We start from the raw sequence: 24,983 nt of genomic DNA on the forward strand, positions 1-24,983 counted from the left end.
ACATCCCTTCAGCTACCCTCTTAGCAATGTTCTCCACCTCCCCCTTGTTTTCTGCCTACATCTCTGGCCGTTCCTTCTAAGTTGCTTTATCCAGATCAACTTACCCCTCTTAGAAGTTGTATTATTCATGCTTTGGTCTGTTCCAGCACTTCCCTCGTCTCATTTTATACCTTCTCTAGGCCATCTCATTTAGCTTCACTTCTTCAATAACCAGTCGAATTTCTAATGACTTATAATATTGTATCTTCAGTCCAGACCTCTCTTCAATTCCAGACCTTATACTGGATTGCCTACTTGGCATCTTCACTTGCCTGATTCACAGGGACCTAAAGCTCAGGATGTCCAACACCTGGATCTAAACCCTTCTCCCAGGTTTCCCTGTCTCGCTGAATGGAATGCCATCCGGAATAGTTGCTCAAACCAGAAACCTAAGAGTTATTTTTGATAACACCCTCTCTCTCTCTTATCCGTCCTCCAATCCATCCCTAAGTCATTTTGACCAGGTGGACATTACCTCTTTAATAGTTCTTTAATCTTTCCATGCTCTATTTCTACTAGCATGCTTGAGTTCAGTCTATCATCATTTCTTGCATGAAATATTACCCCGGCCACCTAACTGCAGCCTACAACCTTATTTGCCTTCCTCCAATTAATTTTACATAGAGCAGCCAGAATGCTCTTTTCAGACAAAAATCATTGTAGCACTCTCCTTCTTAAAACTGTTCAACAGTTTCTCATTGCCTTTAGGCTAAAGTAACAGGTCGTAGTTCGGTCTGAGTGGGCTCATGCCCACTTCTCCTGTCTTCTCCCCATCTCCTCCCATTGTTCTCTCTTCATCTCCTGGAATGTGTCATGGTCTCTTGCACCTCAAGGACTTTGCACACGCTGTTTCTTTTGAAAGGGATGCCTTTACTTCCTTCTCCCCTAAACACACTGGACAAGTTGTACTTCCCCTTCAGATCTCCATATAAAAGTCACTATTATTCAGGGAAACCTGTCTAGACACCTTTCCCTCCTCTCCCCCATTATATTGTTCCCTGTCACTGTCTTTTGCATTTGTGATTATTTATTCAGTACCTGAATTTCTTGCCATACTGTGAGCACTATAAATGGAAGGACTGTCTGTTTTGTACACTGATGTCTCCCAGCCTGAAATATAAAGAGCACTTCACAAATCTCTTTTGAATAAGTGGAAACTTTTATTTGAAGAAGTTGTATGAATAAGAGTGATTTGTAGCCCTTGATGGGGAAAATAGTCTGCCTTATAAGATGTTGAATATTTTTGCCCTCCTTATCCCTGTCTCTAACAAAGGAATTATATACCTGAACTTACAAACTCTTTAATAAATAGCCCCAAGATGGTTTTCATTCCAAACATGAGAATCTGATCCTGAAGTGGTGAATTTAGACAAATGTGAATGCTCTGAAGTGGTTTTAATTCTTTGTTCTTCTCTGTAATGGAAACTAATTTATCTCTATCTCAGATCTTAGGAAATAATACTTAAATGAGAACAGTTTGGCCAATTCCTCAGGCTCTATTCTACAAATGTTCCATTCAGAAAGAGCTTAGTTCTTCCTGTGGTGCTTATTCCTTTTTAAAAGCTGAGCTCATAGCCTCAACATGTTAATTATCTTTATTTTTAAATGTTTCCTCATTCTTTATAGTTATTACACTTAAATAGAATGTCCTTTATAGTTACTACAGTTAAATACAATGGTTGGTTCGGAGATATTTTGGAGCAGTTTAAAGAGTGACTGTTGTGTTGCTTCAAGGTCATATGCTTTTGAAGAATAAATGTACAAAATCAGATTTTATGTTCTTAAAACATTTCTGCGAAACTTAACTATGTTGCATAGGTTCATGTATTAGTTATTGTATTAGTTATCTATTGCTGTATAACAAATTATGCCAAAACCTAGCAGCTTAAAGTAACATTTATTATCCTAGTTTCTGTCAGTCAAGAATCTGAATGTGGCCTAGCTGGGTGCGTCTGGCTCAAGGCCAGTCGTGAGGTTACAGTGAAGTATGGACCAGGGCTCTGGTAATCTTGTGGCTCTACTAGGCCTAAAGTGTCTGGGCCTAAGCTCACTCATATGGTTGTTGGTAGGCCTCAGATTGGCGTCCAAGCTCACTTACTCATGTGGGCCTCTCCACAGAGCTGCCTCACAACATGGCAGCTGGCTTCCCTCATGGCCAGGAGAGAGGGGGAGAGAGCACCCAGAACAGAAGGTGCAGTTTTTTATAACTTAATTTTGGAAATGGTATCACCTCTCCTGTATTCTCTTGGTTACAAGTGATTCACTAGGTCTAATCCACACTTGAGGAGAGGGGATTACACAGGGTGTGAATACTAGGAGGGGATCATTGTAGGCCATTTTAGATGCTCTGAATGGGACACACACATATACACACACTATTATGGACTGGATTGTGTGTCCCCACTGAATTTTTATGTTGAAACCCTGATTGTCAGTAGCTAAAAGTGTAACTTTGTTTGGAGATAAATCGGTCTTTAAAGAGGTGCTTAAGTTAAAATGAGACCTTTAGGGGCACCTGGGTGGTTCAGTTGTTAAGTGTCTGCCTTCGGCTCAGGTCATGATCCCAGGGTCCTGGGATGGAGCCCTGCATCGGGCTCCTTGCTCCGCGGGAAGCCTGTTTCTCCCTCTCCTGCTCCCCCTGCTTGTATTCCCTCTCTCACTGTGTCTCTCTCTGTCAAATAAATAAATAAAATCTTTAAAAAAATAAAAAAATAAAATAAAATAAAATGAGACCTTCAGTGTGGGAGATAGTCAAATATGAATGATGAGGAAATGTGTGTGTGTGTGTGTGCGCACACACACACAGAAAAGACTATGTGAAGGCACAGTGAGAAGGTGGCTGTCTATAAGCCCAGGAGAAAGCCTTCAGAGGAAACCAGACCTGCCAACACCTTGATCTTGGACTTACCAGCCTCTAGAACTGTGAGACAAATTTCTGTTGTTTACACCACCCAGTCTATAGTATTTTGTTATGACAGACCTAGCAAACTAATATACATGTATATAATATTTTAAAAGAACAGGTTTTTCATCATGTTTAAATTTTATGGTAATCAGGATCTGTCTTCTTTTTTCCTCTTGAAATTACAGGAGCAGAGTTCCTTTAGTTGGGACTGGGGGCCGTCCTTTCCTACCCAGGGCATCTGGAAAGATGTCAGAATTGAAGCCTATAACATTTGTCATCTGAACTACTTCATGTTTTCCCCTATATATGGTAAGCTAAGAGATGTGATTTCTTGTTTTTCTTTTTTGAGCCTCCTCTATGTAATAAAAGTTGTGTTTATAATTTGAATATATAGATGTACTTTTCAGAGACTCATTTAAAAAATTTTGTGGCACATTAAATTTGTCAGCATGAAAAATACATACAAACTGTGATTTGTCATGAAAATTTACAATATAATATAAGAAAGAGGGAGATAGATACTTTTAAACATATTTTGCCAAGAAAAAGAACGAAAGCCAGAGCAGCTCTAGATTTCTCTGAGCTAAGTGTTCCTTCTAAAAGAATTGGGCCTGCTGCCTTATACTCCTCTTCGCAGCCTCTGTTCTCACTTTCAGAACTCTGACTCTGCTGAGTCCTTGATTCACTCACATCACTGGGCTGACTATCACTGCACGTTTCCTCCTCTAAAGGCCGTGACGTACCAGCCTTGTTTGTTTGTTTTTTTTAAGATTTTATTTATTTATTTGACAGAGAGAGAGAGAGAGCACAAGCAGGGGGAGCATCAAGCAGAGGGAGAGGGAGAAGCAGGCTCCCCGCTGAGCAGGGAGACCGATGTGGGGCTCGATCCCAGGACCTGGGGATCATGACCTGAGCCAAAGGCAGACGCTTAAACAACTGAGCCACCCAGGTGCCCCCGTACCAGCCTTGTTAAGAGTTGAAAATAAACTGGGGTAGGCAAACAAGGCATAAAGAAAGTTTTGTAAGGTAAAGAATACTACTTTTTCAGCCGAAGGAACTATTCACAAGAAAGGAGCATTGAATAAAACCTCAGACATCTCACTGACGTCAACAAATCAGTGGAAAACAGGTCAGATAGTTACGGAGTTGTTTGCCCAGCACTGTGTGTGTTTGGCATAGAAAGGACCTAGAGTATATACTCTTGCCTGCACATTGGTTGGGGTGGGGATGAGAGGTGTGAGCAATTTACCACACCAAGCAAGACTGTGTAATAGGCTTGTGGGATGGGAGCCCCAGTAGTTCAGAAAACTGAAGATCAGGGAGGATTTGCGAAGTCAGGGAAACCAGTGAAGGGGGGTCTTGAATGATACCTCACGATGCTCAGTCCATTTACGGGCAGGCCTAACTGGTTGGAATCAGCAAGAACGTGGTATGTCAGTAATGGAGTTCTGTTATCTTAAAGGCCCTGGTGACCCGAGATTGCTATTCCATCGAGCCAAATCTGTTTTCTGAAGGCAGAAGACAAAAGCAAATCAGAGGTGGTGGGTAATTGGGGATATTAGGTGCTGCTGGCATTTTTAAATGGGAAAAGGGCTTGAAAAGGTGCAATTTAAATTGCACGTGTAAATGTGGCTGTTCGTAGCTCTCTAGTGCTTCTGAACTATTCAGAGGTGTAACTTGAACTGAGTCTTGCTACTAAATTCAAAGAATGGTTCATTCTTCCCCATTCCCACTGATATTTTTTTCTCAGGTATAATAAAATCTAGTGGAAGGAGGGGTCTGATTTTGCAAAGAGTTATTAATCATTTTGAAGTTTAATCAATGTTTTAGGTGGTTTGCAAAAAGTACTATGAGTTCTAGTTACCCTGATACCTGAAAATATTTGAATAACACTGTTCTAGTTTAATATAAAATTTTGAATATGAAACTAAACATATCTTCCTGAATATGAGTCATTAGAGTTCAGTTTATTAGTCACTAGTGACTGCGTGAATTTTATTGGAATTAAATCAATTTAAATGATGTTTAAAATTTAATTTAGATTCACTGTAATCAACTCCCCATATCAACTACATTTTTGATATTTTGTGACTGCAATATATTTTGTACTTAGCATAGAGAAAAATATGCTTCCTGTTCAGAGGATATGCCCTGTGCATATTAAGCAGTAATTCTTAATATGATTAATTTTATAGATTTCAATTTGGTTATTTGATGTAATAAAGAAAATTGAAGGATAAACATGTGAAAGTGAGGAGAGGAACTTCCTTTAGGAGTTTTTTTTCCAGAACTCTTTTTCCAGTTTTCCTTTGGAAGACCGCAGTCATCACTGAAATCAATAGATATTTAAAAGTTGAAAAATAAAGAGAATAAGGTAATATATTTTATGCATTTACTTGGTATGTAGTATGAGGCAGGCACTGTGAGAGGTACTAAAAATTTTTTAAGAGGGTTAGTTCATAATCAAAACTAGATACATATAACTTTTCTTTAAAATCACATATGTTAATTTTTAGAATTTTAGTGTGAAATGAGGTTGGTCAAAACTAATGCAGACAGTGGCTATCTTGGAGAACAGTAATACAGATAGTTTGTATTTTATTCTTCTGCTCAACTGTCTTTTCTAGATTTCTATGTCGAGCCTATATTGTTTCTGTAGTAAGGGAAGAAAGTTGTTAAAACAATCTATTTAGTAATTTCAGCCAACTCATTATGAAAGGCTTAGCTGATTTGACTGTCTGGCACTTTCTGCTTTCTCCCTATTGCGGCTAGAAAAAGATAACCTTATTGTTTTTCCAAATGTTCAGTTTTTTTTCTGAGTTTGAATTAGTAAGTTTACCACTGAAGATCAAATGACTGACCATAACTCCCCAATTTAATTGTGTGCAGTATGACAGAAAAAGATCTCTTTGACTTTTTAAAAATTAACTTGAAATTCTTATGAATTAATTTACTTTATATATCTATGTAATACATGTACAGATTTATATATTTATATTAATTTATATATATATGTATATGTGTATATATATCCTTTTCTGTATTCTCAGTCCTTATAATGGTGGTTTCTAAACTTTTTCACTTATCAATATCCTGTGGTCATTTGTTTGATTTTGCCCTAACCTCAGCTTCCTCAATGATTTTCACCTATTCTTAATGTTTAAGATAATAAAAGCAAATTTATATTTGAAAAAAATACTGAGGTCAAAGGAAAACCAGAATTACTCCCGTTAATGTCTTAGGCTCCTGTAATTGATCAAGGTATTAAGAGATACCAGTTCATTGACATGACTTTCTTTAAAACCTTACTAGAAATATTTATTTGAATAATTCCTCCTTAGCCCTGAAATATTCTAATCAGGTTTTAAATAGCAGTAGCTGTTCTAGGGCACTCACATTTTCAGTGTTTTGAACAGTGCAAGATTGACCCTGGTATTGAAAAGGGAAGCTCAGAGGCCTTTTACTGGGTGTAGAAACCCAGGAAGATTCTCCTGTTCTTTTCTTTTGGGGAGGAGGTGGAAGAATGACCCCATCTGCTGGGGGAGAGGAGGGGAGAGTCTGGCTGGACTTGGGTTTTTTAAGGTGTGTGGGGAGGAGAGATGGGGAGAAGATAGCTGGTAGAGCTGGATGCCCCAATCCAAAGATTAAGTCATTTATAAGCAAGAAATCTGGCCCCATGTGGGGGTGGTGGTGGTGGTGTGTGAGAGAGAGACAGAGAGAGACATATATTCATTTATTGATTGTCTTTTCCATGCTACTAGGTCCTTCATATTTGTAATCTGATGTGAATTGTTCACATTATGCCCTAAAATTTATTAGGGAAGGATGATCATATAGTTTTATGAGCTTTTCATAAGCTTACATAAACACATTAAGTCCAAATATATAATAAGTATGTTCTGATGAAATGCTACCTTGTTTAATCTTTTGTTACCACAGTCAGAAAAAAATAGTATAGGGGCGCCTGGGTGGCTCAGTCGTTAAGCGTCTGCCTTCGGCTCAGGTCATGCTCCCAGAGTCCTGGGATCGAGCCCCGCATCGGGCTCCCTGCTCCACAGGAAGCCTGCTTCTCCCTCTCCCACTCTCCCTGCTTGTGTTCCCTCTCTCGCTGTCTCTCTCTGTCAAATAAATGAATAAAATCTTTTTAAAAAATAGTATAGAGAAATTTTTCAGTATATGAATCCTCACAGGCTGAGGTGAGCTGTGGATCTTTGACCTGTGCTCGGGCACTTCCACCACCCCAGAGATGCTGCCTTCCCCCACCCTATCCACATTTACTTGCTGCCTCAGCCTAAGGTGCCCCCTCCTTCATTCTCGAAGACCTGGCATTTGAGTGGGAGGAGTCAGTTTAGCTCTCACCTAGACCCTGGCCTGCCCAACAGAAGCCTGTATTGAAGGTCATTGCTGCCCTTTGCTTATAGGGAATATAATATTACAATATAGCAAAGATTTGTCCATCTTGCTCAGTGCCTTGTTTGATGCATTTTTTGAATGGCTTCATTTTGAATGACTTTTTCATTCATCTTTGAATTACTTTACCCATAAAATAACAGTATTCACCCTTGAAAATATCTTTATGGGTAGGTAGGTTGCTTGACTAATCTCGCCTTGTTGCCTGAATAGATTTTTTTCTCTGGAATTTACCAATTTATCTTTGTTTGGGGGAAATTTTGCTTTGGGTCTGTTTTGTCTTAGTTTTCATCTCTGAGGATTTTGTCCCGCTGAGTAAGCAAGGAGATCTTGCTGCTTGGTACAGAAGGGGAAAACAGCTGTTGCAACTAACTGTGAGCCTGCCTTTCTGTCTAATGCAAGCTGTTAGCTCTTTGAAAAGCAGCTGCCGAAGGCTGTCCTATAATTCTAGCAGGAGCACAGGAAAATATCCTGTGTTTGAACTGAAACATTCTGTGGCTTGGTCATTTCAGCTTGTTGTCATTGCTGTTTCTTCACATGCACAGGGCTACCTCTTCACTGCAGCTTTTCATCACTGCAGCTTTTCATCACCTATTAAAGATGCAGGAAGCAAGCAGGCAAGAGGAGGAGCTGTTAGATAGATGCTCAGCAGGGCGAAGCTAATCAAGGCAGCTATCTTTGAATAGCTTCCCCCCCGCCCCATGAAATGAAGCATCGTTTTTCATCTTACATAAGCAACCTACCATCCTTTGCAGATCCTTCCCATGCTGACCTGAATGTTCTTCCATCTCCGTGTTAATTCTTAACCCCCCAGATACCATCCTGTATTCTTAACTGTGACCTTTGGGTATATTTTGTTTCTCTAAGTAGATTCAACATCTTGCTTTTTTGGGTTGGGATATAATTTATAGTGCCTGTCAAGGTTTACAGACAGTAATTATTCAAGAAATATATTTGTACTCTTCGATGCTCCCATAACTGTTGTCATGCCCTTGTGAGATAGTTTAGGTTACAAAAATGGTATTTTGAAAATGGAGGAACTGTGGCAACATATAATTATGCATTTAGTAGAGGGTCAGACACATCCTTTGTGTTTGTAGATTTCAGCATTCTTTTTCACAGACTCTTTTATTAAGAGGCTAACATTTTATTTTTACATTCCGCCTCACCCCCCCAAATGCTTTGTTTCACATTGAATGTATTTGGTATTTGGACTTAGGATTCTGAAAGGCAAAAAGTACCTTTGCTTTTATCATTTTATTTTATTTTTTCCATTATGATAAGTGTACTTTCTAATCCCCATCACCTATTTCCCCGGTCCTCCCACCCAGCTCCCCTCTGGTAGCCATCAGTTTGTTCTCTTTCTTGGTTTGTCTCTCTCTCTTTTTCTTCCTTTGCTCATTTGTTTTGTTTCTTAAATTCCACATATGAGTGAAATCATGTGGTATTTGCCTTTCTCTGACTGACTTGTTTCGCTTAGCCCAGTACTCTCTATCTCCATCCACATTGTTGCAAATGGCAAGATTTCATTCTTTTTATGGCTGAGTAATGTTCCACTGTATATTATATACCACCTCTTCTTTATTCATTCATCTATTAATGGACACTTGGGCTGCTTTCATAGTTTGGCTGTTGTCAATAATGCTACTATAAACATTGGGATGCATGTATCCCTTTGAATTTGTGTTTTTGTATATTTTTGAGTAAATGCCCAGTAGTGTGATTCCTGGATCCTAAAAGTATCTTTGCTTTTGGTTTTCCTCAGTGTTTATACACAAATTTTGGTGTGTGCCTGCTAGTATTTTTGTCTTTGAGAGGTGCTTCTGTGAGAAATGCATGCAAAGTGGAGAACACTAGAGTCAGGAAACCTGGGCCCTTGACTTGTCCTTTGGCTCAGGAACTTTTGAGCTAGGTTCTATAGTTGGGGCCTCAGGAACCTCATCTACAAAGTGATGCAGAGATTGCCAAATTTCTTCTGCCTTTAACATTCTATAGTTCTTTTCTTGTGTTTGTAAGTTACAGCAGTCATTATAACCTAGTGAAGGTATAAGTAGAAGAAATTCTACTTACAGAAGAATTCAGTTTTTCTTGAAGCTAGACACATGACTAAATAAAGACATTGATACTTGCGGCTTAATTATAATCAGTTAAAGCAAGGGTTAGGGTATAGTTTGAGTCTTTCTGGTAGTTGTGAACACATTTTGAATTCAAGTAACTCGGCCGTCCCTTATTTTTCTACTTCTTTGTCTTTTTACACTTTTCTTTTTCTCTTAGACAACTGACTAAAGCTATTTTTTAAAGACTTTATTTTTAAGCAATCTTTATACGCAACATGGGGCTTGAACTCACAACCCCAAGATCGAGTCACATGCTCTACCAATTGAGCCAGCCGGGCGCCCCAAGCTGTTTTTTCTTTCTTTTTTTTTCTGACCACATCTTGACAAAGAAGTAGTTATGGGAATATAAAAGGAGCAAGCCGGCATATTTTAGAGGATTTTAAAGGTTAATGTATTGGTCACATCTACACAAATTGGAACTGTCTTGAAGATTGTTTGGATGAAGAAACAGCACACATTATTCTGGTTGTATAGCTGCCTACTCTTTATACAAATTTCCATCCAAGTCAGATTCATGGTGGTTGGTTGGTTGGTTGGTTTGTTTTCAAAGAGACCTCACTGAATCAGTTTTGGAAAAACCTGAAAATGAGTCAGTGGCCAGAACCACATTCTCTGCCATTCTCTGGGTTGTCTGCCTGATTGAGGTTATATGGAACAAACTATAGAGCGTGGTCTCTTCTGCAGGGAGCAGGACATCAGCTAGGGCATCCCTGAGTCTTTGGGCTGGCGAAAGCCTCAAGTTGTAGAGAGAGCAGGTCAGCCTTGCCTGTCTACCCTGTTTTGATAGAATTCCTGTGTTGTTTGGGCTCAGAGTTGATTAGTCAGAGTGAGGAGAGGATGTAAAATTTGGTGTAATTGGGAAGGAGACCTGGGAAGGGATTTTGAGTCATTTAATAATTTTTCTTCTTAGCTATCCCCATCCCCAGTACTTTATCCATTTTTGGAATTATTTGCATTCAACTGCAGGAGAGCTGGGCGTGATAGGCATTTGTTATTTTTTTGGTCTCCATTTTTTATTTTTATTTGTTTTATTTTATTTTATTTTTTATTGGAGTGTAGTTGACACACAATGTTCTATTAGTTTCAGGTGATTCAACAAGTCTACCACACTATTACAATACCATTGCCTGTATTTCCTATGCTGTGTCTTTTCTCCTGTGACTTATTCATTTTATAATAGGAAGCCCGTATCTCCCACTCTCCTTTATCCATTTTGCCCACCACCTCTCCACACCCCCCAATCCTCTGCCCTTCTGGCAACCATCAGTTTGTTCTCTGTATTTATGTATCTGTTTTTGTCTTTTGCTTGTTTTGTTTTTTAGATTCCACATGTAAATGAAGTCATACAATATTTGTTTTTCTTTGTCTGACTTACTTCACGTAGCATAAAAACCTCTAGATCCAGGGGCACCTGGGTGGCTCAGTCGGTTAAGCGCCTGACTTTTGGTTTCGGCTCAGGTCATGATCTTGGGGCAGAACCCTGCAGCATGGAGCTCCCCACTCAGCAGGGAGTCTGTTTCTCCCTCTACCCCTCCCCCAGCTTGTACACTCTCTCTCTCTAATAAATAAACAAATAAATCTTAAAAAAAAAAAAACAACCAAACCTCTAGGTCCATTCTTTTTTGTGCCTGAGTAGAATTCCATTATACACACATACACACCATATCCTCTTTATCCACTTATCCATCAGTGGACACTTAGGTTGCTTCCTTATCTTGGCTGTTGTAAATAATGCTCCAGTAAACATAGGGATGCATATATCTTTTCAAATTAGTGTTTTTATTTTCTTTGGGTAGATACCCAGTAGTTGAATTACTGGATCATATGGTATTATTATTTTTGATTGTTTGAGGAACCTCCATATGGTTTTCCACAGTGACTTCACCAATTTACATTCCCATCAACAGTGCACAAGGGTTCCTTTTTCTCTGCATCCTCGCCAGCACTTGTTATTTCTTGTCTTTTTGATTCTAGCTATTCTGACTGATGTGAGGTGATATCTCATTGTGGTTTTGGTTTGCATTTCCCCGATGGTTAGTGATGTTGAGCATCTTTTCATGTGTCTGTTGACCAACTGTATGTCTTTTTTGGAAAAATGTCTGTTCAGATCCTCTGCCTATTTTTTAATTGGATTATTTGTCTTTTTGGTGTTGAGTTGTATATGTTCTTTGTGTATTTTGGATATTAACCCCTTATAGAGTATATCATTTGTGAATATCTTCCTGAATTCAGTAGCCTTTTATTTAAAAAGATATTATTTATTTCTTTATTTGAGAGAGAGAGAGAGAGAGATAGCAAGAGAGAGCATGAGAGGGGAGAGGGAGAAGCAGGCCTCCCGCCGAGCAGGGAGCCCGATTTGAGGCTCCGATCCCAGGACCCTGAGATCCTGACTTGAGCTGAAGGCAGATGCTTAACTGACTGAGCCACTCGTGCCCCTGAATTCGTAGCTTGCCTTTTTATTTTGTTGATGGGGTTTTTTTTGCTACACAAAAGCTTTTTAGTTTGATATAGTTCTACTTATTTATTTTTGCTTTTGTTTCCCTTGCCTTAAGGGAAACAAAATGTTGCTTAGGCTGATGTCAGAGAAATTACTCCCTATGTTTTCTTGTAGGAGTTTTATAGTTTCATGTCTCACATTTAGGTCTTTAGTGCGTTTTGAGTTCATTTTTGAGTATAGTGTAAGAAAGTGGTCCAGTTTCATTCTTTTGCGTGTAGCTGTCCAATTTTCCTAGCAGAATTTATTGAAAAGACTGTCTTTTCCCCATTGTATAGTCTTGCCTCTTTTGTCATAAGTTGATTGACCATATAATCATGGGTTTATTTCTGGAGTCTTTTTTTCTGTTCCATTGATCTATGTGTGTATTTTTGTGCCAGTGTCATATTGCTTTGTAGTATATCTTGAAATCTGGAATTGTGATACTTCCAGCTTTGTTCTTTCTATAGATTGCTTTGACTATTCATGGTAGGAGTGATGGGTATTCTTTAGGAAAGGGTAATTTGTCAATGCTAGGGGAGGTATGACAGGAAGCTGTATTCTAGAAATGGGTCTTCATTTATAAGAGGGAGCTCTCCTTAACTAAAAACAGGATTCTATGTTTAAAAAGTAACAAGTAAAAAGAAGTGACCAGTTAATACCAGGAAAATTATTGATGACTTAAAACTCTACATGTGCTTTTGGAGACTAAATTACTTAAATTCTCCATGGCTTCTGGAAGGAAGGGTTGTATTCCATTTGGAAGTAGAGGAGAGGGCTAAATATGTCGGTATAGTGTCTCTGCTGACACGATGGACTTACAAGTGTTCATATTGGGTTTTTGAATTCTGCAGGCTTAGTTTTTTTACTTAGCAGCACCCAGAGGACTGCTGACTTACTTTAGAACTTTCCCTGTTAGAAGCAATAGAAACTGCCAGTAAGCTTTGGGAACTGCATTATTTGTCTTCCTGCCGGAGGCTCTTACAAGCGCTGATTTTCCACCAAAGAGGAAGTGATAGGAAACATCCAAGGGGTCAGCTTGAACTTGGTTGGTTATTAGTAGAGCAGAACTAAAATCTTTCTGAAGAAATTAAAGAAAAGGGGATTTCAGTTCACTGTGAAGACTTTATAGTAGTCAAGGCTAGCAAAAAGGGAAGGCTATTTTGTGAGGCAGAGGGTTTTCTCCTTATAGATATTAGAGAGATTAGAATAGCCTTTTTGGGTAGGGATCAATAAACATTTTCTGTTAAGCGTCAGATAGTAAATGTTTTAGGCTTTTTGGGCCATGTGGCCTTTATTGTAACTATTGTGCTCAGCCATTGTAGCACAGAGGCAACCAAAGACAGCGTGTACTCAAATGAGCATGGTTGTTGTAGCCTGACTTAGCAAAATACCACAGGCTGGGTGGCTCCAACAATAGGTACTGATTTATTTTATTTTTTTTCAAAGATTTTATTTATTTGACAGAGAGACAGACAGTGAGGGAGTGGAAGAGGGAGAAGCAGGCTTCCCACTGAGCAGGGAGCCCGATGTGGGGCTTGATCCCAGGACTCTGATCATGAGCTGAGCCGAAGGCAGACACTTAACTGACTGAGCCACCCAGATGCCCCCAGACATTGATTTCTTACAGTTCTGGAAACTGGGAAGGCTCAGATCAAGGTGCTCACTGATGAGTTTGTAGTGAGGACTCTCTTCCTGGCTTGCAGATAGCTGCGTTTCTTGCTGTGTCCTCACATGATTGGGGTGGTGGGGAGAAAGAAAGAAAAACAGAGAGGCAGACAGAAAGAAAGAGATAAAGGGAGGGAGGGAAAAAAGGAGGTAGATCTCTTCCTCTGATAAGACCACAGACCTATCAGATTAGGGCCTCACCCTTATGACCTCACTTAACTTAATTACCTCCTAAAGATTTACCTCCAGATACAATCATACTGGGGAGTTAGGGCTTCCACATAAGAATTTTGGAGAGGTCGGGGGACACAATTCAGTCCATAGCAGCTGTGTTCCAATAAAGTTTTATTTATAAAAAGAGGAGGTAGGTCAGATTTGGCCCAAACACCGGTTGTTTGTCAGCCATGGTCTAGAGGGAATTAAACACTTACCAGAAAGTACACTGGGGGATCTGTCAACATCTAGTTCAAAAGTTTTATGACTCTGTGCTGTTGTGGCTAAAGACTGAGCCAAAAGATATATTTGATGTCTGTCATCACTTGATATCATTAAAATAAATGATCCCCTATATAATTAAATCCCTCCCTGCTGTAAAAATTCTGAGCACCAGTAAGACATGGTTTTGGGGGAAATTATTTGGTTACAATTGGCATAACTTAGAGGTTAAGTGTACAGTCTCTAGTTTCAGACTGTCTTGGTTCATGTCCAAGTTCTGCAACTTACTAGCTGTGTGCCCTTGGGCAATTTACGTAACTCCTCTGTATTTTAGTTTTCTTATCTAAACGGTGATGATAATAAAATTTACCTTATAGAAATGATGTGATGCTTAAATAAGTTAATACATGTTGAGAGCATAAAACAGTGCCTAGCTCACAGCAAGTTCTTGGTAAATGTTATCTATTATTATTTCTTGAAATAAGAGATAGTAAGGGAAGCCAGAAGGAATATGTGATAGGGAGCTAAATGTCATGTAGGTGTCAAAGATTTGGGGATATTTTAGAAAATAAATACCTTTGGATCAGATTGTAGTGTGTGCTTCTGTTTAAAAACAATAAAAACGCTGTAAAGGGAAAATTGAGAGACTTAGTATGTACTTGGTAGGAAGAAAGTATCTTTAACAAACAAGTGTGGTTGTCTTGATATACTTTACTATATCTTAGAAAAACTTGGAGGCTATGGGCGGGTAAACTCCAGAATTGGCTGGATCGGAGCAAATTAATTCAAGGCTCATTGACTAGTGTTCCTAAGAATGGATCATTTAAGGGGCACCTGGGTGGCTCAGTCGGTTAAGCGTCTGCCTTTGGCTCAGGTCATGATCTCAGGGTCTGGGATTGAGCTCTGTGTCCAGCTCCCTGCTTAGCAGGGCATCCGCTTCTCCCTTTGCCCCTTCCCCCGCCCCCCCCCCCCAGCTTGTGCACTTTCTCTCAAATAAATAAATAAAATCTTTAAAAAAAAATGGATCATTTAAAAAATAAAATAGTTCTTAAGTTCAGGATTAGTTTTACTTCCGTGTGCATCCAGTCCATCTCTACTTTTGGTTGATGTGGGATACAGATGATGAGACATGCTATGATCATCTTTACAGTAAGCCTGATTGTGGCTCTACATTTGTAAGGAATGCCAGTTATAAAGTCTTCGCTCATTGATCAGCATACATACTTTTCCTTCATTTGCAGCAGAGCCATGGTTATTAGTCCCCTCCTTATTTGTAGGAAAAGGGTCTCTAAGATATTTGTCATCTGATAACCTTCTCCCATCTCTTTTTCACAGAGCAGGAAATTCCTGTTTCTTGCCATAGAGCATACAAACTAAGTGTATCTGCACTAGTCACTGTCCTTTCTGTGGCAGTCAGGAATGAGAACTTTTGTTAGTGGCTCTCACATCCTGCCTATGCAACCTTTTTTGGTACTCCATCCCTGGTTTCTCCTGGGTAACTTAAAAAATATGAGTCAGCTTTTCCACTCTGCTCTTGCCCAAAGCCTCTTTTGGCATACTGTCTTATTTTAAAACCAAAACCAAACACAGATTCTATTCTGGAGACTAAACGATGTAAGTTTAGTGGATGATGGAGGAAGGGGTTATCTTGCACATAATATAAAACACTACTTCAGAACCCTCTTGAAACATTCTACCCCATTCACAAACTCCACTCCCGAAGTGTTATTCCTTAGGCAGCTGTCTCATCTTTCTTTTCTCCCTGTGGCCTCCCTCTTCAGTCTTGCTCCCTTTTCTTTTTCTTTTCTTCCTCTCCATTCCTAGATGTTCCAAGTGGCACCTTCTGTCCCTTTTGCACAGATAGAAATTTCATGTCTCTCTGCTTCTTCTGTTTTTATCCTGCTATGTCATTGTGAGGGAGCCCTTTGTAATTTTTTTTAAATGCAGATCTGATCATGTTTTCCTTTTTTTTTTTTTTTTAAGATTATTTGAAAAAGAGAGATAATGAGAGCATGAGAAGGGGGAGGGTCAGAGGGAGAAGAAGACTCCCTGCTAAGTGGAGAGCCCGATATGGGGCTGGATCCTGGGACTCTGGGATTATGATCAGAGCCAAAGGTAGAGGCTTAACTGACTGAGCCACCCAGGTGCCCCATGTTTTCCTTTTTGAGAAAGAATCTCCAGCGGCTCCTCATTGATCTAGGGTAATGTTGCCAAACTCCTCGCACGAGTCAGGATGAGCTGGACCCTGCTTACTTCCTCTGTCACTCTGATGTCCCTTACCAGTTTCATTATTGCTCAAGTTTTTGTTAAAAGCATTGCTCTCCTCACTCATGGGCTCTTCACCCTTGGTTTTCATTGTGCCTAGAAAACTTCTCATCTGCCTCTGAACTTAGCTAAAGCATCCTTCTGGGCTCAGCTAGATACTGTTTATTCTTAAGGACCTTCCCTCACCCCTGTGAGTTAAGTGACCTTCCTTCCTATGAATGTTTTCTCAGAACAACCTCATATTTCTCCCATCCTCGTATTATGTCACTTTTGTATTTGGCTATATCCCATTAGCCTCTTAACTCATGCGGTCAGGGGCTATGTTTATCCTGGTCACCACATAATTCCCATCACTTAGCAAAGTACATGGCACATAGAATGTTCTCCATAAATATTTCTTGGTTAAATAATCTACATTTAAAATAACAGTTGACCATTGAACAACATGAGGATTAGGGGCACTAACTCCCTGTGCAATTGAAAATTCACATATAACTTTTTTTTGAAGTTATCTCTATACCCACATGGGGTGTGAACTTAAACCCCAAGATCAAGAGTTGCAAGCTCTACCAACTGAGCCAGCCAGGCACTCCATTGACTCCCCCAAAACTTCACTACGAATAGCCTGCTGTTGACCAGGAGCCTTACAAATAACACATAGAGTCGACTAACACATATTTTGTATATGTATTATATACTGTACCCTTACAATAATTTTTTGGTATTTCTAAGCTATGTAGTTCAACTGTGAGTTTTTTCAAATTGTCACAAATCTCCAAAAAAATTTCCAATATATTTTTTGAAAAAAATCATGTAAGTGGACCCATGCAGTTCAAACCCACATTGTTCAAGGGTCAACTGTATATCTCTGTTTTTTCACATTTGATTAATTCTACTACATCTAAGTTATATCTTATTATATGGCTTTAAACTGTGTATTTTTACTTTGCTTTATAAAAAGGAATGAGCATGTATCAATCTTAGTTATATTTTCATTTGTGATATTCTATTCATGCCCTATATATAAAGTTTTATGACTTATGATTGTAACATTTTTAGAGTAGAAGTGTATATAAAATATATGCTTTTGGTTTTTCTTCTTCAGAATGAATGATTTAAAAAAACACAAGAAAACAAAATGAATGATTAAACTCTAAAGATTAAATGAGAATTTCCACTGGACTTTTTCTCATGACGGGATCAGTGGAGTGCTTATTAGTTTAGAAGCTGCTTCAGTGTTTTCTTCAATGAATCCTAAAGAGTGCAGCAATAATGCTTAGCATATTTCATATATATATATATATATATATATGTTTCTTTTCTTTTTTTTTTCTCTATGCCTTAGATAACCATACGCAGGGGTGGAATCTTGAAATAGAGTCTTCTTTTGATGTTGTCAGCTCAAAGCCAATTTCTGGTCAAGTGATCGTAGCCATCCCTAAACTGCAGACACAGCAGACATACAGCATTGAACTTCAACCTGGGGAAAGGATTGTTGAGCTATTTGTGAAAATTAATAAGGTGAATGATGGTACTTCCTCAGAACCACTAGATGAAAAGCAATACTATTCAAAAGAAATGGCTAGAAAAAAGGGGCTGAGAGTGAAAGAGAAATGTACTTTTCCATTTTCTCCTTCACTTTTAACCTCTCATATATTTTGTGTGTGTTACGAACTAAGGAACAATATTTCCAAATTTTAAGATTAAGAAAATGGAGAACATATGATTTGGCATCCTTTTCTCTCAAGAAATCAGGTGTGTTGTATCTTAATTTTTCTGCACTCTTTGCAGTATCCGAAATCCAAAATACATTCTAAGCATTACATTTAAATACAGTGATTATTTCTGTATAATTCTGTATAATTTCTGATTATTTCTGATTTCAGTGATTATTAAATACAGTAAATTATTTTGAATATTGGTGCTTATTTTACATGCAGAATTCTAATTCCAAACTCCTGATCTTTCATGGTTAGAAGTGGGCTGGATTTTCCCTTTTCTTTTTCCTTTTTTTATTCCTCTAATCATTGTGAACTGAACAGGATGGAGTAAAGCAACGTTGTGACTATTTGGATAAAGTGAGAATTTTAGATTAAAAGTGAGAAACAATTTCTAGTTCTGGGCTTGGAAAAAGAGTCAACCTCAAAGTCCAATTCTAACTGTTAAGAATACAGAATGAACGTAAGCTTCAGTGTTAGAAATGGAAATAATTGTTTTTCTGAAAGCCCATGTTATTCTGTTCTTTCCTTCCCCTTTTGGTATATTAATCCATGCTAAAACATCTAGCATGTTGATTTTTAAGTATTATGTATGGATTGGTATAATTTGGCCTAATATAGAACCTAGAATTTCTGTGATTGACTCTATGAGACATTGATATAATGTTCTTAATCACTATAATATTTTGCTGAAAATATGCCACAAATTACATAGAATGACTTACATTGTTTCTTCAAAGAATGTTACCGTAGAAACTTGGTGGCCTCATGGACATGGAAACCAGACTGGATACAACATGACAATTCTTTTTAAACTGGATGGAGGCTTAAGTATTGAAAAATCAGCTAAGGTAAGCAAATACTTTAAAATATTTTGTGAAGAAAAAGTATGTTTCTTGTTAAAATAGCAAAACAGATCTTTGTAGGAAAAGAAGAAACCAGCAAAACTCCTGTAATCTCATCACATAGAGACAGTCATTAGTAACAGTTACATGCATTCCAAAGCTTCTGTGTGTGTGTATTTATATTTACAAATGGATCAGGCTTTACATATTATTTTATTTATAAATATTCTCCTACTGTGTTTTTACATTTTACGTTATATCAAAGTAGTACATATGTATAATTTTAAAGCTCAGATATTACCAGAAGGTAATAGGGTACCTTGCCCAATGCTTCCTATTCCTATTTTCTATTCCTTAGAATCAATCATTTTTAACTTTTACTTATTTCTTCTGTTTATCTTCACCTTCCCAAATAACCTGCTTCTACTCGCGTTTTCTAATTTTTCAGTATGATGTATTATCTATTGACTTCAAACCTGGAGGATGAGGATATAGCTGTCTTACATGATTTTCTGTTGACCCCTGCTTGGCCCCCAGTGTACACATTTTACCTCCCTCTGCCCTTCCAGTGTTGTCCTGTGGCCATTTTTGTTAACTTAGTATTCAGTGTTTACATTATTATATTATGAATATACTGTTCAAAGCTGAATTGCATGGTGTCCTAAAATCATATTTCCAAGATCACCCATGGGAGCAGCTGTGCGGTAGTCAAGGTGGTGCACGCTAGAATGGGCCACTGAGGAACATCTCAGCATGCGTTTGCAGTGGGAACTTTGAAGAGTATTTATGTCCATCTGTCCATTAGACTGGGATGGTAGAGATTGGATCAGAGGATCTCTTGTGCCTCCCCACGATTCTGATTGCCCAAAAGAGGAAACCAGAATGAAATAAAAATTTGAGCTCTCTGCAAGTTTCAGGAATCAGTGTTTGCCTTTGAAATTTAGATTAAAGTATAGATTAATTTCACGTTTTGTAAGTGAGAAATAATACCTAATTGATCTGTGTTTCCAGGGTGGTTCTTACAGGGAATTCAATACTTGTCAGCCCTAAATTTCTTCATGTTTTCAATGGTTTCAGACTTGCCAGTGTTTCAGCAAGCAAGGAATTTGACTGCTACTTGCCATCCTTATCTGTCTTGGCAGGGGTCTCTTAGTCTTATCTCTTTAGTGGGAAAGTGTCAGATTGGGATTTCTTTTCTTCTTTTTTTAAACTGAAGTATCGCTGACACACAATGTTACATTAGTTTCAGGTGTGCAGTATAGTATTCGGATAACTCTGTATAATATGCGATGCTCACAAGTGGAGTTACTGCCCATCACCATGTGACACCATTACAATACCATTGACTATATTCCCTGTGCTGTGCTTTTATGTCGGTGACTTATTCATTCCGTAACCAGAAGCCTGTACCTCCTCCTCCCCTTCACCCATTTTACATGTCCTCGTACCCCCTCCCATCTGGCAACCATCAATTTGTTGAAATAGAAATGGGATCTGTTTCTGCTCTTGTATGTTTATTTGTTTGTTTTGGTTTTTAGATTCCACGTGTCAGTGAAATCATATGGTATTGGTCGTTCTCTGTCTGACTTATTTCACTTAATGTAATACCCTCTAGGTCCATCCATGTTGTCAGATTAGAATTTCTTTTTATTTTCTGTTTATTGTGAAGTATACAGAAAAATACATAGAACATATGTGAAATGCTTAGTGAATGATTAGAAAAAGAACGTTTATGTAACAGTTATCCTGATCAAGAAATAGAGCATTGCTAGCCCCTCCGAAACTCCCCTTGCCTTTTGTGAGCCTCCCCAATCACTGCGCCTTCCTCCTTCCCAAAGATCCACTATCCTGCCTTGTAACACTATAGTGTAGTTCGCCTGTCTTTAACCTTTATGTACGGGGAACCACGTGGTACGTATTCTTCTGTGTCTGGTTAACTTGGCTCAACATTATATTTGTGACATTTAGATATGTGGTCTGTAGTTTGTAGTTTGTTTATTTATATATATATAAATAAACATATAGCTGTAGTTTGCTTATTTATATTACTGTGTGATATTTCAATGTATGATACATTCTGCTGTTGAAATTTAGGTAGTTTCCAGTTTGGGCCATTCTGACTAACACTACTGTGAATATTATTGACGATCAGTCAGAGCACAGCATTTCTGCTGGGACTGGAATCACTGGATCACAGGGCACGCGTAGGTCAGCTTTGAGAGAGCGTACTAAACTGCCTTCCAGAGTGCTTATATTTCACTTCTACTCCACATGCTCACATGCCCCCCAGTACTAGCTGTTGTGTCAGGACTTCTGTTCTCGTCACAGGCACCTCCTTGTCTCACCTCAATTGCTCTCGTATCCTGATGGTTCTGTTGTTATCTTGGGCTTGCTCTCAGTATAACTGTTCCTGTTTTTAAACTATCTTATTGAAATCCATCTTGCTTCAGTTTTATATCTTTCATGCCTCTCTTCCATTGAGATTAGACATATACTTTTTTTTAAAAGATTTTATTTATTAGAGAGAGAGAGAGCATACACAAGCGGCGGGGTGGGTTGGGGGGGAGGGAGCAGGCAGAGGGAGAAGCAAAGACTCGATCCCAGGACCCTGGGATCATGACCTGAGCCGAAGGCAGACCTTAACCAACTGAGCCACCCAGGCGTCCTAGACATCTGCATTTTTATTTTTTGTTTTACTGAGTATGTCTCATGACAGCAGCAGAGTTAACTCAGACAAAAGGCCTTGGGGAAGTTACAAATTTTGGATACAGCCCATGCAGCAGAGATGTACTGGGTCTAGTAGGAGGGGAAAGGGCTGACTACATTTCCTTGTGAACAGGGAAGAATATCTTGATGACTGAAAATTTTTTTTATTGTTGAAAGAAATAACTTTGAGGCATATACTGTAAGTTGAAGGGAGGTCATATGAAGAAAATGTAGGAAATTTTTAAAATAAATTAAAAAACCAAAAGATAGGCATTGGGATATTATAAATTCTGTCCAAAAAGTCATTTCACGGGGACCCTAGAATGCAAGTCTGGTAGATTCAGCTTTCTTTTAACAAAGGAAGTTTTGTGTATAAGTGTAGTGGGAGAGGCTACTCTGGGTAAATGGGATAAAAAAATCTTCCTAATCACTGTTTTGCCATCTTATGCCCAGGTTAATTGAATATTTTTATCCTACTAATTGATTATACTGAATTCCTACCTAATATGTGTCAAAGACATAATAAGTATGTTTGAAGGACTATTATAGTTTACCTTTCTAGAAAAATAGGAAATCAATTAGTTGATATTTCTCTTTAGCACCACTTATTTTGTAAGACTCTCCCATGTATTCCCTATGTAAGGTAAATCTTGCTAAAAGCAACAGAAGGTAGTTGTTTGTATTTGACTTAGCATCAAGATTCTCCAATTAAATTATTGTAGGGAAATAGACAAAATAATGTAATAGTATGTAATCCACGATTAGAAATTATATTGCACAGTTCCTAAGCCAGAGGAGGTAAAAAATTGCCCCTAGCTGTTATAATTAGAACAATAATGGAGATTTATTCCTCTTTTTTTCTTTTTTCAAATTTTGCTTTGTTCTTTGTTTCTTTTAAGTTCCCAGTTTCATCTTTGCAGTATCTACAGAGCAGAAAGAGAGCACAATGCCAGTGAAATTTTTTTCTTTTTCTTTCTAAGTGCTGCTCTTTAAAGACCTTAAAAGTACATAGCCAAAAAATACGGAATTCAGAATAATCAGGGTGTATTTCTGACCACTCTGTACTTCTGATCAATACTGAGAGTTCACAGAGATTGTGAAGTATGTCTCCCTCTGTGTGTCCCAGGTTTCTTAGGGCAAAAACATTTGAGTTTCTGAGTGACATGAATTTTGAGGGATACTGTGCATCTTAGTAAATTTCCCCTTTGTCTTTTTTTTTAAAGATTTAATTTATTTATTTGAGAGAAAGAGAGAGAGTGTGCACAAACAGGGGGAGGGGTAAAGGGAGAGGGAGAAGCAGACTCCCCGCTGAACAGGGAGCCCCACTCAGGGCTTGATCCCAGGACCCTGAGACCATGACCTGAGCTGAAGGCAGCCACTTAATGGACTGAGCCACCCAGGTGCCCCACCCCCTTTTGTCTTTCTGTCAGATTTTAATTAAACATTTCCAAAATGGCTATGGGTAGTGGCTTACCCCGGCTGGGCCATGGGAGCAGTTAGCCCTGGGTAGAGGCAGTAAGTGGGTGCATTATGTGTAGGTTACAGGTTGGTCTGCATATTATTAGTAGTATGTCTGGCAATTCTATACAATGTCAGTGATTAAATACTCCTCCTTGCAAAATCTTTTGTTGGTCTAAGGTTTATCCATCTGTGAGATTATTCTTGAGTTTTAGTAACATACATAGGCTTCAATTTAGCACATTTTAATTATTAACTCTTTAATAAATGTTATATTCTACCTGGAAGTAAATTTGGAGAACTCTTAGTTATATAGTTAGTTGTCCCCAGGATCATGGAGACTCAGCTGCATATAGTCATTTTGAAAGCAAGTTTATAATAGTTTAAAATAGTTTAAACTTGTTTTGGAATAGTTTATGTCCCCGGTCTCTGTCTTATTACATATTCTTGTATTTAAAAGTAGATTAGAAACAACAATAGCAGAGTGATTATAAAAAAGCAAAAACTTAACATGAGCTACTTCAGTGTGACCTCTTGGAATTTTTATTTTTATTCTTAAAATTTTAAATAGAAATAATTGATAAGCTAAACTTCATTAAAATTAAAAACACCCAGGTTGTGGGCACCCAGGTGACTCAGTTGGTTCGGCATCCAACTCTTGATTTTGGCTTCGGTCATGATTTCAGGGTCGTGATATTGAGCCCCATGTCAGTCTTCACACTCCGAGGGAGTCTGCTTGGGGTTCTCTCTCTATCTCTCCTTAAACCCCTCCCCCTACTTGCACTTGTGCTCTCTCTTTCTCTCTCAAATAGATAAATCAATCTTTAAAAAAAATTAAAAACTTCTGCTCCGCCAAAGACAATGTCAAGAGAACGAGAAAACAGGTCACAGATGGGAGAAATGTTTGCAAAAGACATCTTGTTAAACAAAATACATGAAGAACCATTAAAACTCAGCAATAAGAACATAACCCAATTAAAAAATGGGCCAAAAACCATAACAGAAACTTGAAGAGATACAGATGGCAAATAAGCATATGAAAAGATATTCCACATCACATGTCATTAGGAAAATGCAAATTAGAACAAGATGGCACTACACACCTATTAGAATGGCCAAAAGATGGGGCACTTGTGTGGCTCAGGTCATGATCCTGGGGTTCTGGGATGGAGACCCGAGTTGGGCACCCTTCTCTGTGGGGGTCTCCTTCTCCCTCGCCCTCTGACCCTTCCCCCTGCTCATGATCTTGCTCGCTCGCTCTCTCTGTCAAATGAATAAATAAAAAACAAACAACAACAAAAAAGAGTGGCCAAAAAGGACAATTCCAAATGCTGGTGAGTATATGAAGCAGCAGGAACTCTTCCTTCATTGCTGGTGGGAATGCAGAATGGTACAGTCAGTCACTTTGGAAGACAGTCTGGTGTTTCTTACAAAACTAAACATACTCTTACCATATGATCCAGCAATCGATCTGCTCACTATTTATCCAAAGGACTGAAAACTTATGTCCACACAAAATCTGTACATCGCTGTTTACAGCAGCTTTATTCCTAATTGCCAAAACTTGGAAGCAACCAAGATGTCCTTCAGTAAGTGAAGTGCTAAGTAAACCTGGTGGATCCAGACAATGGAATTTTATTCAGTGCTGAAAAGAAATGAGCTATTAAGCCATGAAAAGACTTGGAGGAAGCTTAAATGATGATTACTAAGTGAAAGAAGCCAATCTGAAAGGGCTCCATATGGTATGACTCCATGTATATGACATTCTGGAAAAGATGAAACTATGGAAGCAGTAAAAGATCAGTGGTTGCTAGGGGCTGTGGGGAGGAGGGAGGGATGAATAGGTGAAGCATACTGGATTTTGAGGTCAGTGAAACTGCTCTGTATGACACCATAATGATAACATGTTGTTATACGTTTGTCCAAACCTATAGAATGTAACAC

At 38.6% G+C, this 24,983-nt stretch overlaps 1 protein-coding gene across 6 annotated transcripts in view; it reads left to right on the forward strand.

Annotated features, from left to right (window-relative positions):
* The window catches only part of MANBA (mannosidase beta), a 108,517-nt gene that overhangs the window by 24,982 nt on the left and 58,552 nt on the right, over positions 1 to 24,983 (forward strand). For all 6 annotated transcript variants that reach the window (XR_014142922.1, XM_081812053.1, XM_081812055.1 and 3 more), the window contains 3 exons: positions 3,130 to 3,253; positions 17,658 to 17,833; positions 18,771 to 18,881. Coding sequence is in view for 5 of the 6 variants with exons in the window: in XM_081812053.1 (XP_081668179.1) it covers positions 3,130 to 3,253; positions 17,658 to 17,833; positions 18,771 to 18,881 (411 nt within the window). In the remaining variant the exon portion in view is untranslated. The remainder of the gene's footprint in view (positions 1 to 3,129; positions 3,254 to 17,657; positions 17,834 to 18,770; positions 18,882 to 24,983) is intronic.

The sequence above is a fragment of the Leptonychotes weddellii genome, chromosome 2, assembly GCF_054177405.1.
Source record: "Leptonychotes weddellii isolate Sample4059 chromosome 2, ASM5417740v2, whole genome shotgun sequence".
Classification (NCBI taxonomy): Eukaryota; Metazoa; Chordata; class Mammalia; order Carnivora; family Phocidae; genus Leptonychotes; species Leptonychotes weddellii.